This window comes from Aquarana catesbeiana, linkage group LG03, assembly GCF_042186555.1.
Source record: "Aquarana catesbeiana isolate 2022-GZ linkage group LG03, ASM4218655v1, whole genome shotgun sequence".
NCBI lineage: Eukaryota > Metazoa > Chordata > Amphibia > Anura > Ranidae > Aquarana > Aquarana catesbeiana.
Window position 1 is genome coordinate 569,922,009 of NC_133326.1, and position 16,802 is coordinate 569,938,810.

General features: G+C 45.6%; 1 protein-coding gene across 8 annotated transcripts in view; it reads left to right on the forward strand.

Annotated features, from left to right (window-relative positions):
* The first annotated feature begins 5,251 nt into the window (after positions 1 to 5,251).
* The window catches only part of BICD1 (BICD cargo adaptor 1), a 423,296-nt gene continuing 411,745 nt past the window's right edge, over positions 5,252 to 16,802 (forward strand). For 3 of the 8 annotated variants that reach the window (XM_073621869.1, XM_073621870.1, XM_073621868.1), the window contains exon 1: positions 5,252 to 5,818. In XM_073621869.1, the coding sequence (XP_073477970.1) occupies positions 5,606 to 5,818 (213 nt within the window). In that variant the 5' untranslated portion in view covers positions 5,252 to 5,605. The remainder of the gene's footprint in view (positions 5,819 to 16,802) is intronic. The other 5 variants (XM_073621875.1, XM_073621876.1, XM_073621872.1 and 2 more) reach the window with 4 other exon arrangements.

Here is a 16,802-nt window from a genome sequence, read left to right on the forward strand (position 1 = left end):
GCTCTGTATAGCACATGAGCGTTCAGCAAAGCCAATTATAAATAAATAAACAGACACTTTTTTGTACCAGCGTCTGGCCTTACGGGCAACTAGGTATGGCGCCAACAACTGGTTGTTGAGGTCCACCCCTCCCATATTTTGGTTATATTCGTGGACACAGAGGGGTTTATCCACAACACCAGTCGCTGTAGTAATTTGGACCGTCGTGTCTGCATGAAGGGAGGTAAGAACGAAAACATTCTTATTATCCCTCCACTTCATAGCGAGCAAGTTATTACACTTCAAGCAGGCTCTCTCCCCCAGCCTAAGACAGGAATCTACAAGCCGCTGGGGAAAGCCCCGGCGTTTTGCAAGTCTGCAAAACGTTGGTTAAAGTGGTTTACGAGGGGCTGAATTTTGTAGAGCCGATCGTATCCAGGGTCTCCACGAGGACGACAGAGTTCATTGTTGTTGAAGTGCATGAACCGTAAAATCTGCTCGTATCGTGCCCTAGCCATGGAAGCAGAGAACACAGGCATATGGTGCATTGGGTCAGTGGACCGATATGACCGCAACGTACTCACTTTAACTATGCCCATGTTGAGGGATAGGCCCAGAAAGGTCTTAAATTCGGAGACCGTAATTGGTCTCCAATCTCTGGCAAGGGAGGACTGGGGATTAGTGGCGATGTATTGATCAGCGTACAAATTACTTTGGTCCACAATAAATCTAAAGAGATCTTCGGTGAAAAACAGCGAATAAAAATCAAGTGGCGTAAAATCAACTGTTTCCACCTGAATGCTGAGTTGGCCAGTGAATGGGGGAAGTACAGGTGCTGCAGAAGTGGTGGGCTCCCAATTAGGATTGGCGAATTCTGCAGGAAGGACACTATGGGCATGACGGGCCTGTCTTTGTCTTCTTCTTGGTGGCAGCGGGACACTACTTGTGCTTGCCACCTCACCAGCTTGAACTGCACTTATGGGACTCGCCACGTCACCAAGTGTTACTGCAGTGCTGGATGTACGACCAGGGTGTACTAGGCCACTGGTGCTTACCAGTTCACCAGAAGGAATAGCGGCACTAGTACTTCTCTGCTCCATACGAGAGCCCTGCAGTTCTTGCACCTCAACAGCAGAAGAAGATCGGGGTCTGGTACACCTGACCTTGGCAACTCCGTCGTCAGAGCTATCTGTCATGGAGCCACTGCTGTCTACTGGTTCGTATTCTGAGCCTGAATCTGACAGATGAGTGACTTCCTCTTCACTATCTGTCATGCTCAGAAACGTGTAGGCCTCTTCATTACTGTACCTTCGATTTGCCATTTTGGGCTCTACATTTATTGGTACAGTAGTGAGACTAACAGGTAAAAAAAGCTCCTGACTGTCAGCAAATGTAACAAACGCTACCAAAAAAACTGTTAGCGATCGCAGGGATCAGGCCTGACTCTGCGAACGCTGCAGTTATGTGTTTAGTGTTTTGTAAGTGACAGTGATCGATACTGCACTTGGGTGGGCTGGGCTGGACGGAGGGGCAAAACGCAGGTACTAGCAGGTATCTGGGCTGATCCCACTAACACTGCGTTTTTGGGAACCCTAAACTGCTGGGGACGCTAGTATAGATCTGATCAGATCAGATATTGATCCGTTCAGATACTATACCACTAAGGGAGGTGTATGCTGCGTGCGTGGGTGTTAGCAGTTCTGGCACTAACCTGATGCTGCCTGGGGCGACGCAGACCTTAAAACCTGATATCACCTGCCGGGCGATCAGGGGGTTAAACCTTTATTAGGTAATAAACAGCGGGTGCCTTGACACTTTAAAAAACAAACTAACTAACCAGCGTCACCCGTAACAGTTATACGGTGATCACTGGTGAAAGGGTTAATTAGGGGGAAATCAGGGGGTTAAAACCTTTATTAGGTAGTATATGGGGGTACCTGACGCTATAAAAAGCTGACGGTGAACCAAATACTTACCTGGCTAACTAGGGTCACCACTAACAGCAATCAGAAAAAAGATCCTTAGTGACACTGGCGACAGGGGGTGATCAAGGGGTTAAACATTTATTAGGGGGGGTTAGGGGGGTACCCTAGACCTAAAGGGGCCTACCACTAACTGCCCTACCACTTATAACAGTCACAAATGACACCAATGCAGTAATCAGTAAAAACAAACAAAAAAAAAAACTGCTGTTGGTGTCACTGTGACAGGGAGTGCAGGGGGGTGATGGGGGAGTGATCGGGGGTTATTGGGGGGATGATTAGTGTGCCTGCGTGTTTTACTGTTAGTGTAGTGTTGGTGCACTTACTTGGATGTCTTCTCTCCTCAAGCGCCGGACAAAAAAGACCAACACGAGGAGAGATGACATCACTTCCTCTGCCTCTGTTTACAGTTCAGAGGCAGAGGAAGCATTTCATTCGTCAGGAGCGATTGCGAGGGGGTGGCCATGAATCAGTGGCCTCCCCCTCAGCACGGATCGCTCCTGAAGGTAATCCGACCACCGCAGGCACCGGGGGGGGTCCGATCGGAGGCAGGGGCGTACAGGTAAGCCCTTATGCCTGCTCATGCCATTCTGCTGACGTACATCGGCGTGCGGCGGTCGGCAAGTGGTTAAGGGTGTGTGTTTATATCATTCTGTTTGTTATTTTTTGTTTCTTTGTTAGTTATTGCTAAACCCCCCCCCCCCGCTATTTATGCGGTGAGTGCTACCTTTTGAATATTGTCAGGATTCCCTTGTATCTACATTTTGTTGATTACAATTAATGTCAACCATTATTGCACTTGACTATACGAAGTTTGTCTAAAAAGTTTGGTGAATGGGCCGATATCTCAATGGCAACATGGGCCAGGTGCGCATGCATGCACATGGCTATCCAGAGACACGTTAAGAAGCACCACCTAATGTAGAGTACACATGATCGTCAGGGTAAAGCCCCTGTGGGCAGTGGAACGTAGTCAGTGTGAGAGGTATGGAGCAATGAGTGAACATCAAGTTTTGCTACAAATTGGTGATGGAGACGCATAAAATTTTGGTGCAAGTGTATGGGACAGAAGCCGTGAGCAGAAAATGTGTTTATGACTGGTTCAAATGCTTTTGTGATGGGATGGAAATGACTGAGGATGAGCCGCCACGTTCGGGTCATCCGTCAACAAACACAACCCTGGATATGATTGAGCGAATGCGACAAATGGTGGCACAAGCTCAACGACTGACTCTACAATTGATGGCGGGGGACACGGAGCACACCATCATCCACAAAGGTTTGGGTAAGAGGAAGATCTGTTACCGGGTTGTGCCGCACAAACCAACAGACAAACAGAAAGCAAAACGAATGTAAACCTCTGGAGATGTAATTACCATGTGTGACTAGGAACAATCCTTTCTGCGACTGATCATCACAGAGGATGAGACCTGGTGCTACCAGTTCAATCTGGAATCCAAGCAGCAATCGATGGAATGGCGTTCAGTGTCTTCCCTGCTACCCAAAAAAATGTCCTTCTTGAGGAGCATCACAAAAGGCGCACGTTTTGCGGGCATGGCAGCAATCCAAGAATGTGTGACAGTGGTTCTGCGATCGATTCCTAAAGAGACCTTTGCTGATCGTTTCCAGAAACTTTATGAACGTTGCCAAAAGTACGTTGTGAAGGATGGCAATTATTTTGAAGGTCAATAAAGATAATTTGTTTCTATCCTCTTTTTTTGTTTGTTTTCCGATACCATTCACAAAACTTTTTAGACACATCTTGTATGTTTTAACAGACATCTTATTCTTTTGTACTAATAAAGAAATAGATTTTATCTATTGTGTGATTCACTGATTGAGGACCCATACCGTGCAAAAAATAATATAAGGTGTTATGTTGTTGTGCCTCTTACCCTATTAAGCGTCAGTTATGTGTCTAATTCACAGTATCTTCAATCTAAATATAAACAATCAATAAAAACAATAAAGTGCAAATATTCTTTCACAATAATATCTGGTGATAAAAGTGCTAATGCAGTCCAGTGATCATGAATCACAGTTGATTATCTTTATACATTGTCCTTATTAAAGTCTATAAAACTGTGCATTATGAAGGTGAATCCACAAATCCAAAACAAAAGTGCAACAGTGTTTCCCACCACCTCTCAATCTCTGCGCTCACCTCCTATTTTGACCTCTCCTACTAGGTCAATTCATGCTTTTTCCCCTATGGTGGGTTCCTCCTCTTCCTTTGTTCCACTGGATAGCCTAGATATTGTACTTCTTAATTAGGTATATGGCACTTTACTGCCACGATTATCCCATTAGATGGCTCATGTAAAAAAAAGAAGGGGGAAGGGGATCTCATAGTGTAGTAGTTTCAATAAATTTTTTTTGAAATAAGTAGTAACTTACGTTCAAAGTTAAAATCAAACAGCTCCAAAACAGCCTGACAGCAGGGTTCGGAGGCTTCCGCGTCACTTCCGGTATCGACAGCGTCACCCGGATGCACAACAGGCGTATCGTCACGGTCACGTGACTTCCTCAGGGGTATCCTAACCCATACCATTAAAGTCCCAGTTTAATTCCTTTTCATTTAATGTCAGAAAATGGTGCCCACTCCCAGAAAAAAACAAAACAAAAACTGCCAATAATGGATGAGGAGAATGAGCGGAACTTTTACTCATAAGTGAAGTTCTGCTTTAAGGTGTCCTGCCAGCCCATTACACATAAAAGGGCTGCATTACGGCAAAGTATAGTGTACAGGGGGTCTCAGAGATAGATAGATATATATAAGAGAAGGAAGGATAGATAGATAGATATATAGATAGATAGATAGATAGATAGATAGATAGATAGATAGATAGATAGATAGATAGATATGATGAGCAGACGTTTATAAAGAATGGATAGATTGATTGATGAATAGAGACAGATAGACAAATTGCCTGGAGCATAGATGGATAGATGGCTACAAATAGATAAAGTAACACATAGATAGGTTGACAGATTATAAAAAATAGATGATTGATAGATAGATAAATAGATAATAGCGGGATAGATAGAACAGAAAGGCCATTGCTAGATCAATGAATACAGGTTGAGCCTCTTGTATTATAAAAACAAAGTCACATTTTATTGATATTTGTATGATTTGCATTGTTATCTCCATGACAGACACTCCCACCTGTCACCCTGATGCCCAGCTGTCATCCCTTCCTCTCTCCTAGGTCCAGTCCCCCCATGCCCTGACATGTGCCTTGCCCGGTCCAGTGTAGTCGGTGCCCGCTGCTGGCAGACTGCATCACTTGTGATCCGGTGGGGGGGGAGCGGGTGGAAAGTTCACACTGCAGTGACGCCGCCGTGAAGGGATGGCGCTGCCTCCTCCTCAGTCTCCCCTCTATGAATAAGCAGAATAGCGGTGGTAGAGTGGTCCAGGCGGAAGGAAGGAGGGGGCACCCGGGGCAGGTGGAAGGGGCCCAGGAGATGGGAAGAGCAGGCTTGCTGCCTCTACATGCCATGATGCTGCAGAGCTGTGAGTGATCCTCCGCTGGTACCCATCCAGCAGCCTCCCACCTCATCCCTGCTCATCCCCCCTTCCTCTGTGTGTCTCCCCTCCCCACCCATCTGTCCCTCCAGTCTCACTCCCAGCACAAGGGACTATGGCTGCTGAGGAGATACCGCAGACCGTGGAGGATTACAAGGCTGAGATTGAGAGGCTGACCAAGGAACTAAGCGAGACCACCCAGGAGAAGATCCAGGCTGCAGAGTATGGGCTGGTGGTGCTGGAAGAGAAGCTCTCCTTGAAGCAGCAATATGATGAACTGGAGGCAGAGTATGACACTCTGAAGCAGGAACTGGAGCAACTCAAGGAGGTCAGTGTCAGGGGCTGGGGTGGTGGTAATGGGGGCTCCGTGCTTGTGAAGGTGTTAGAAGGCATGGGTAGTAGTGATGGAGAAATTCCTAGAATATTTCCCATTGCTGCAGGGCACAGCATCTCCTTCAGGAGACAGAGTTCTGTAGAGGACCATTGCTACCTTTACCTAGGGGCAGACTCCTGTAAAGGACCACTACTACCTCCACCTAGGGGCAGACTCATGGAAAGGACCACTACTACCTCCACCTAGGGGCAGATTCATGTAAAGAACCACTACTACCTCCAACTGGGGGCAGACTCCTGTAAAGGACCACTACAACCTCCACCTAGAGGCAGACTCATGGAAAGGACCGCTACTATCTCCACCTAGGTGCAGATTCATGTAAAGAACCACTACTGCCTCCACCTGGGGGCAGGCTCCTGTAAAGGACCACTACTACCTCCACCTAGAGGCAGACTCATTTAAAGTACCACTACTACCTCCACCTGGGGGTAGACTCCTGTAAAGGACCACTACTACCTCCACCTAGGGACAGATTTGTGTAAAGGACCACTACTACCTCCACCTGGGGGCAGACTCCTCTAAATGACTACTACTTCCGCCACCTAGGGGCAGATTCCTGTAAAGGACCACTACTACCTACATCTGGGGGCAGACTCCTCTAAAGGACCACTACTACCTCCACCTAGGGGCAGACTCCTGTAAAGGACCACTACTACCTCCCCCTGGGGGCAGACTCCTAAAAATAACCACTACTACCTCCAGCCGGGGCCAGACTCCTGTAAAGGACCACCACTACCCCCACCTGGGGGCAGACTACTGTAAAGGATCACTAATACCTTTACCTAGGGGCAAATTCTTGTAAAGGACCACTACTACCTCCACCTAGGGGCAGACTCCTGTAAAGGACAACTACTATCTCGACCTGGGGGCAGACTCCAATAAATGACCACCACCATCTCCACCTGGGGGCAGACTCCTGTAAAGGACTAATACTACCTCCAGACTCCTGTAGAGCAGTGGTTCTCAACCTCAGTCCTCAAGTACCCCCAACAGGCCATGTTTTGGGAATTTCTCTTAGATAAAATAGCTGTCCAAAATACCAAGCCATTGACTCTGATTAAAAGCACCTGTGCAAGATAAAGGAAAACCTGCAAACATGGCCTGTTGGGGGTACTTGAGGACTGAGGTTGAGAACCACTGCTGTAAAGGACCACTACTACCTCCACCTGGGAGCAGACTCCTATAAATGACCACTACCACCTACACCTGGGGGCAGACTTCTGTAAAGGACCACTACTACCTCCACCTGGGAGCAGACTTCTATAAATGACCACTTCCACCTTCACCTGTGGGCAGACTCTCTAAAATAGGAACTACTACTGCTTTCACCTGGGGCAGACTCTATAAAGCACCACTACTACCTCCACCGGCAGACTGCTGTAGAAGACAACCCCTACCTCCACTTGGGAGTAGACTCCTGTAAAGGACCACTACTGTCTCCACCTGGGACAGACTCCTGTTGGCACCTTGTAGGCTCTGGCAGAGGTCTAGGAATCACCATCTATCAGAAAATGGTGGAGGTCTTCTATTTGGGCCTGGCATTAAGAGAAGATGGTAAACATCTTTGGAAGGGATCTCGCCCCAGGTGAAAGTGGTATAGGACCCCTACAGGAGTTTTCATCTTGGGGGAGATGGTATAGGTCCTCTACTCTTCTCTACTGTCCTGGAGACAAGACTCCTCTAGAGGACCATTAACCCACCTTCTGGTGAGCAAACTCCTGTAGACCTCATCCAACATCTCTTGAAGGCAGATATTTATAGAGGATCACAGCTTCCTTCTTATAGAGACAGACTCCAGTAAAAGGGTTATTGAAAATGATTGCAGTGGACAGAACCTAGTAGAGGAGATTTACCATTGCCTCCAGGATGAAAACTCCTGTGGAGATCCTATACCACTTTCACCTGGGGTAAGATCCCTGCCAAAGATGTTTATCATGTTAACGCTAGGCACCAATAGAGGACCTCCACTATGTTTGATAGGGGGTGATTCCTAGACCTCTGCCAGAGCCTACAAGGCACAAACCCCTTTAGAAGACCAGAGCAGACCCTTACAGGTGACTTCTACCACTACATATTGGATACAGACCTTAAACTCTATCATGACCTTTTTAACTGACTGCAACTTGGGTTCCCAACCTACAGTTAGTGCACCAAGGCTTCAGAGCCCCAAAGCAAACTTTTTGAAGTAGCCAACCTCTCTAGGGACAATGGATATTGTTCCCTGACCTTTATAATGGTCTTCTTAGAAGTAGATTCCCTTGTCTTTGGGACTTTCTCTGTAGTTGATAAGTGACATACTTCCTTGACCCTTCTAATGGTCTACCTAGACGTAGACTCTCCTCTCTCTGGGACCATTTCTGTAGCACACTGGTGATATTTTTTCCTGCACCCTCATAGTGTTCATTTTGTTTTTCTAGGCCCCTGTAGTGGCTCTCTTGTCTTCTTGGATATCTAGCGTGGTCCTCCTTGAAATAGACCCCTTGTCTTTGCTGGTTATGTTATAACATCTCTGCTTATTGGTGCTGCCTTGTCCTGTGTTGCTTGCTTTCAGATTTGGAAGAAAAGCATTTCTCCAAACGTCAAGGAACTAAAAGTCCCAGCATGCTATCCTGCTAAGGTTTTTAGTTCTTCAACAATTATAGGGCTAGCTGCACTTTGCCCAAAAAGGTTTACAGATATCTTGTATCTACCAGGGGTGTGCAGACGAAGGCCCGAAACAGATTGCTTGTCACAAAAGGAGTGTCTAGGTCCTGTCACTCTGCAGGTGTATGAAATGCTTGTCTGACATCACTTACCCATTGTTGTGCTTTGGTAGCCGGACTCTGCCCTTTATCAGACAATCGATGAGCCACAACCAGCAACAATAACAGACCCCTCCCTCACACTCGCCCACATACATATGTATGAACACCCATTATTGCCAGCTGTCCCGTGAAGGGGACAAATCCATTAACTATCAATAGTGAAATGTGTTTTGTGATATCAGTGCATGCTGTAGACAGAATTTTGTTTCTTTTTGCTTAATTTTCTACTTAAATCATCACACTTTATGGTATTTATATCATATATCCTCTGATGTGGGAATGTAATCATATCTAATAATTTATTATACCTTTTAAAATGAGTAAAAAAATGGCATGTCTACGTACATTTATTATATTACAAGTCATTAAAATGTATTAGTATATATTATTATTACATGGTGTAACTACTGTATATTGTGTATAATCTTAGAGATATTCTAATGTTTTAGAATTTAGTTAGGCATTGTAGCCAGCTGGCAGGGGATGGGATTATCTACCACTTCCTGTAGTGTGACAGAATGTCCATGACATTATTCCATAGCAGCAGCCAGTGACAAAGACCAGTGCTGAAGCATAGGCGGAAGAATCTGTAGCTGTAGGCCTGACTTGTCTGCTATTTGCAACGTCAGCTCCTGCAGTCTGGGAGAACACATGCTTCCATGCATACATCACATAGCAGCCTCTGGGATTGCAGTTTAGCTTCTTTAGGCCATTCTTGCCCAACACTACTGATTATAACAAGGATTTAATGGGGACAGTTGCACCAAGCTGTGTTACTGGTGTCTTGTGGCTTATTATTTTTGTGGTTCTCTTTTGTCTGTTCCAATGAAGACTTTTCTAAAATGTATCTCTGCATTTCTGGCTAGTTTTGCAAGGCACAGTAGCAAAAAGAATGTTATCTTCTACCTACTTTGGGTTGCTTTATATTTGTACAGGGTCTTGAATTATGTCATACTCAATGGCAAGTGTATCCAAACTTTCGAAATAAAGGACCAGTTTGCTGTCCTTCAATTTTTAGGTGGGCAATGGGAATAGAAAATACCCCAGCATCAGTGTAGGAGTAGGAAATGTTGCAGTCTTGGTGGTCAGTGGAAGTACAGAGTCCCCGGGTTACAAACAAGATTCTGTAGGTTTGGTCTTTAAAGAGGAGGTCCAGCCAACCACAAAAAATTAAATCTCAGCAGCTACAAATACTGTAGCTGGTGACTTTTAATATATGAACACTTACCTGTCCAGGGAGCCTGCGAAGTTGGCACCCCAGCCGATCTTCTGATCGGCTTTCAGGTGCAGCCACCGCCATTCTTTGTAAAGGAAACCGGCAGTGAAGCCTTTTGGCTTCACAGCTGGTTCCATACTGCGCATTGGCGAAGCGAGCTGCGTGTTCTAATTGGCACGCCGTGGTGGCACCATCTCTGGAAGTGGGAACTGGTACCTGTCAAAAACAGGTATCTGTTCCCCCCTCCCCTTTGAAAGATACCAAATGTGGCACCAGAGGGGGAGGAGACAGATAAGCGGAAGTTCTGCTTTTGAGTGGAACTCCACTTTAAGTTGACTTTGTATGTAAGTTGAAACAGGAACATTTTCTAAGTGCAACTCCAGCCAAAAAATTATTTTTATGTTTTTTGGATAGCATAGGGAAGAGTTAACACCCCTGTAATGTTTGTTTTGCTGTCTGTGTCCCTGTTCTGAAGATTTCACTTCACTTTCTGTCCCTGTGGCAATTGGATTTTGAACATTTTTGGTTGTCGGGGAAACAGAGATTGGTGATAAACAGTGGCTGGTGCTCAATAATTCGTCAAAGTAACGCCAACTCCCCCCCCCATGGATATGAATGTGGGAAACATTGGGAACACCAGCAACCAGAAATGTAAATGTATTTTATTGGGATTTTATGTGATAGACCTACACAAAGTGGCACAAAATTGTGAAGTGGAAGGAAAATGATAAATGGTTTTCAACATTTTTTTTTAGAAATAAATATGTGAAAAGTGTCGTGTGCATTTGTATTCAGCCCCCTTTACTCTGATACTCCTAACTAAAATCTAGTGAAACCAATTGCCTTCAGAAGTCACCTAATTAGTAAATAGAGTCCACCTGTGTGTGATTTAATCTCAGTATAAATACAGTTGTTCTGTGAAGCCCTCAGAGGTTTGTTAGAGAACCTTAGTGAATAAACAGCATCATGAAAGCCAAGGAACACACCAGACAGATCAGGGGTAAAGTTGTGGAGAAGTTTAAAGCAGGGTTAGGTTATAAAAAAATATCCCAAGCTTTGAACATCTCACAGAGCACTGTTCAATCCATCATCTGAAAATTGAAAGAGTATGGCACAACTGCAAACCTACCAAGACATGGCCGTCCACCTAAACTGACAGGCTGGGCAGGGAGAGCATTCATCAGAGAAGCTACCAAGAGGCCCATGGTAACTCTGGAGGAGCTGCAGAGATCCACAGCTCAGGTGGGAGAATCTGTCCACAGAACAACTATTAGTTGTGCACTCCACAAATCTGGCCTTTATGGAAGAGTGGCAAGAAAAAAGCCATTGTTGAAAGAAAGCCATAAGAAGTCCGTTTGCAGTTTGCGATAAGCCATGTGGGGGATAAGAAGGTGCCCTGGTCAGATGAGACTAAAATTGAACTTTTTGGCCTAAAAATTAAACGCTATGTGTGGCGGAAAACTAACACTGCACATCACCCTGAACACACCATTCCCACCGTGAAACATGATGGTGGCAGCATCATCTTGTGGGGATGTTTTTCTTCAGCAGGGACAGGGAAGCTGGTCAGAGTTGATGGGAAGATGGATGGAGCCAAATACAGGGCAATCTTAGAAGATAACCGCCGTCGGAATAAACTCTGAAGGTTTCTCTGACGGAACTCCGACGGAATTCCATTCAAGCGGTCTTGCCTACACATGACCAACCCAAAGTCCGACCAAAGTCCAACCATGCAGAACGCGGTGATGTACAGCACGACAACGGGACTAGAAAAAGGAAGTTTAATAGCCAGTAGCCAATAGCTTTCGTCTCGTACTTGCTTCAGAGCAAGGGAACAGCATACAGACGAGCGGTTTTCCCAATAGGAATTGGTTCCGTCGGAAATATTTAGAACATGTTCTATTTCTAGGTCCATCAGAATTTTCGAAAAAAAAAAAAGTCAGATGAGGCACACACACACGATCGGAATAGACGATGAAAAGCTTCCGTTTGACTTTTTCTGTCGGATATTCCGCTCGTGTGTATGCGGCTTTAGAGTCTGCAAAATACTTGAGACTGGGGCAGAGGTTCACCTTCCAGCAGGACAATGACCCTAAACATACATCCAGAGCTACAATGGAATGGTTTAGATCAAAGCATATCCATGTGTTAGAATGGTCCAGTCAAAGTCCAGACCTAAATCCAGTTGAGAATCTGTGGCAAGACTTGAGAATTGCTGCTCACAGACGCTCTCCATCCAATCTGACAGAGCTTGAGCTATTTTGCAAAAAAGAATGGGCAAAAATGTCACTCTCTACGTGTGCAAAGCTGGTAGAGACATCCCCAAAAAGACTTGCAGCTGTAATTGCAGTGAAAGGAGGTTCTACAAAGCATTGACACAGGGGGGCTGAATACAAATGCACACCACACTTTTCACATAATTATATTTTTATATACTGAGATTAAATCACACACAGGTGGACTCTATTTACTAATTAGGTGACTTCTGAAGGCAATTGGTTTCACTAGATTTTAGTTAGGGGTATCAGAGTAAAGGGGGCTGAATACAAATTCACACCACACTTTTCACATATTTATTTCTAAAAAAAAATGTTGAAAACCATTTATCATTTTCCTTCCACTTCACAATTATGTGCCACTTTGTGTTGGTCTATAACATAAAATCACAATAAAACACATTTACGTTTTTAGTTGTAACATGACAAAATGTGGAAAATTTCAAGGGGTATGAATACTTTTTCAAGGCACTGTATGTAACTTGGGGACTGCCTGTAAATAAACTACATAGTGCCTGTGGTCAAAAGGAGGAGGAATAGTGTCCCATCATTGGTATTAGTCGAACAATAGTGCCCCATCTTTGGTGTCAGTGGCATAAATAGTGCCCAACTGTTTTTATCTGTAGGAGAAATTATGCCTCATTGTTGGTGTTGATGGAAAGAATAGTGCCCCATTATTGGTGTAAGAGGTAAGACCTTCTGACACTGTTGGTGTCAGTGGAGGGAATGGTGCCTCAACATTGGTGTCAGTGGGAGAAATAGTAACCCAAGGGCCAGATAAAGTCAAAGGGCTGCATCCGGCCTGCTTGCCACAGTTTTGAGACCACTGCTTTGAAGGATGGACAAAAGGTGCTTGGTGCTGTTGGGAAGTTGTTTGCAGAATGGCAGGTCATTGCAGATGTTTTGATGGCAGCTGTTGATAACTGAAGGTGGATTGCACAGTGACCTGTCAAATGATAAGCAATTAACATCTGACTTTCAATAGAATATTGCCAAAAATCATCTCATATATACCAGAAAAGCCTGTATAGGTCTGCAGGAATACATGCCTGACATGTCAAAATAAACAGCAAAATTATTATTTCTTTAAAAGGGTCTTATTATTACAGAGATGTTCTAGGGCTCTCTTTAAGTGATTATGCCTAGGGTGAGATGATGTCATTAGTCTGCTTCAGGCAACATGAGTGTGTCATGCTGCAATGGCAGTCAGAGGATTTTACAGGTAAATAAGGGAGTTTTTAAAGTGTTGCTAAAATTAAATTACAAAAATTAAAATAACAAATGTCATACCTCCTCTGTGCAATGGTTTTGGACAGAGTGGCCTCAAACCTTTTCTTCTGGGGTCCCCCCGCCGACGCTATATGCTCCTCTGCTTCTGTGTCTGCCCCCATAGCAAGCCGATTTCTCTAGGGACAGACGTGCTTACTCATTCCAGAATCAGGCTGTGTGCTTCTATAGACACAGATAGCACCTTCCCACCCTCTGCTCTCTCCTTACTAGATTTGATTGACAGCAGCAGGAGCCAATGGCTGCTGCCTCTTAAACCCCATACACACTATTAGATTGTCTGAAGATTTTTGTCTTCAGATTTACCAAAACCATGTAGTGCAAGGGCCTGCCTCACTGCATACAAATTGAAATGCTTAAAGCGGGGGTTCACCCACACCGCCAAAAAAAAAAAATATTAAAAGCCAGCAGCTACAAATACTGCAGCTGCTGACTTTTAATACATGGCCACTTACCTGTCCCAGGGTCCAGCGATGTCGGCAGGGGACGCCGAGAACCCGTTCGATTCTCGGCAGCTGCCGCCGCCATCCTAGCTGAGGGAATCAGGAAGTGAAGCATTGCGGCTTCACTTCCCGGTTCCCTACTGCGCATGCGCGAGTTGCGCTGCGCGTCCCAAGTGGTCCCCGCTCTCTCCTGGGAGCTGTGTGTTCCCAGCAGACAGCGCGGTGGGGACGGGAAGAGGCGTAGACTCCCGTGGGAGTCTATGCCGGAAGTGGGTGCAAATACCTGTCTTAGACAGGTATCTGCACCCCCCTCCCCCCTGAAAGGTGCCAAATGTGACACCGGAGGGGGGGAGGGTTCCGAAAAGCGGAAGTTCCATTTTTGTGTGGAACTCCGCTTTAAGGTTTTACCTCATATTATATGTCTTGGGTGAATCTGAGGACAAAAATCTGCCTGAGAATCTAACAGTGTTTATGGGGTCTGAGTCTTGTGAGGAGACAGAGAGACAGCTGTGCCGTTGCTCTCAGGCACAGCACTGGATCGAGATTGGGCTCAGGCAAGTATTTGGAGGGGAGGAGGCCTTTAAAGCCACTTTAAAGGTAAATCCCATGCATAAAATATGTTTGTTGCACAAATAATCCTATGGGAAGATGTTTATTGAAATTAATATTCTGGTGACAGGATATTTTCCAAGAACGTCGGAGGGAACATTTGGGGACTTGTGGTCTATATACAGTATTTTTATAATGGCCATCTTTGGTTTGCAGCTTATTTATTTTCAGTTTTCATTCTAGACTGGCTGGCTTTAGACAAACTCAAGCTAGTGATAGAGTAGGGATGAGCTAGGTGTCATTAACATGTCCAAAATCTGCCATGGTGCAGCAAGTATCTTGCAGATACCTGCAGCCGGGATCCCAGGTGTTCCAGTGGTTACCTGCAGTTAGGAACAGATATTTGACCTTGGATGTGTCTGTGTCCAGGGTCGGACATTTGTCCCTAAACACAGGTAACTGGTGGATGTGTGGATACATGTTAATACTAGCGGATACATGCTTATATCTGCAGACAGCCCCACAGAGTTGTGTAGGCTCAATGACTACCACTGATTAGAACACCTGAGATCCTGGCCACAGGTATCTACACTATACTTGCTGCACCATGGCTTATTTAGAACATATTAATTAGACCCCTTTCACACTGAAGGGAGGGGGGGGGGGGGTACCTGTTTTTGACAGGTACCCGTTCCCAGTTCCGAGAGATCTCGCTGCGGTGACATCACTCGGAAGTTTGGCCCTTCCTCCTTCCCCTACTGCCGAAAGCGCAGCAAGATTCGTGCATGCGCTGTAGGGAACTGGCTGTGAAGCCGAAAGGCTTCATTGCCAGTTTCCCTTACCAAGAATGGTGGCAGCAGCACTCTAGAGCCCATGGAAACAACGGCTGGGGTGCCGACATCGCTGCATTCCAGGACAGGTAAGTGTCCTAATATTAAAAGTCAGCAGCTACAGTATGTGTAGCTGCTGACTTTTGATTTTTTGAAGGGGGGGGCAGAACTCCGCTTTAGGTCCCCATAGACAACTCCAATTCTGCCCCATTTCTGCTGAACCATATGAAACTATGAGCCGTGGGTGGCCCTGCAAAGAAAAGCATCAGCCAAACAGTGACTCCATCTTATCAGATGTATCATCCTTTCAGATGCAGTAACTGTTTGGCAGTGCCACTGCATTCAGGTACCCCTAGTTGCCGCGGCTGCCTAAATACAAAAGTCAGCAGTGAAGATTCCTGTTAGCATGAATAGGGTAATCAATAAATTTGCTCCTGTTTAGCCCGCTGGTTAAAGAAGAGAAAATTTAACCCTGTGTATGGTGGAGGAGCTCGCTGTACTAACTATGCAATGTTAGTACAGCAATCTCTCCGCTAAGCTATTGTGTTCTAACAGGGGGACGGCCCCTCCACCAGAACACACCGGTCAGTGCTCGCAGCCATTGGCTGATCGGATGCAGGTTTTCCAGCATGCTTATTTGACAGAAGCCGGACGTTAGGCAAGCTTCTGTTGGACAGGCTGTACACACTGTTGAACCTACTGATACTGGTAGATATTTGCCCCATGTGTATCAGCCTTAAAGGGGTTGTAAACCCTTGTGTTTTTTCACCTTAATGCATCCTATGCATTAAGGTGAAAAAACTTCTGACAGTGACTGGCTCCCCAGCACCCCCGTTTTACTCACCTCAGCCCTTCGTTCCCTCGGAGGAGACGTGCTGTACTCTCTGTCCGGGGTTCTCTGATCTTGATTGGATAGATTGATAGCAGCACAGCCATTGGGTCCTGTGCTGTCAATCAAATCCAATGATGCAGGCGCTGTGGGGCGTGGCCGAGTCCTGCATTCTGTGTCTATGGACGCAAATGCTGGACTCGGGAGCGCGTCCGCAAGGTAACCCCCCGGTAGAGCGCTTCTCCTAGGGGGTTATCTGATGCGGCAGGAGCTGATAGCGCTGCCGGGGGACCCCAGAAGAGCATGATCGGGACCACTATGCAAAACAAACTGCACGGTGGAAGTAAGTATGACATGTTTGTTATTTAAAAAACAAGCCTTTACAATCACTTTAAGTCCTCCTTTAGGCGAGCTAAATATAGTTGATAATGGAGTAAATTGGACTTATAGGAAAGATTGGAAAAGTGAAATAATTTGGATGTTTGGATTCTTTAATAAGCCCCTGTAATTGGTTCCTTTATATGTCCTATAGTAGTTCTGCTTTGAGCTGTTTCGTTTCCCAGGAAAAATAGTGTCACTGGAGCTAATACCGGAGGGGATTTGGCTCGGGCAGCGGGTAAACGGCTTGGTGACCTCAGTCCATGAGATCAGCGAGAGGTCATTTGTATTGTGTCTGTGATCCCA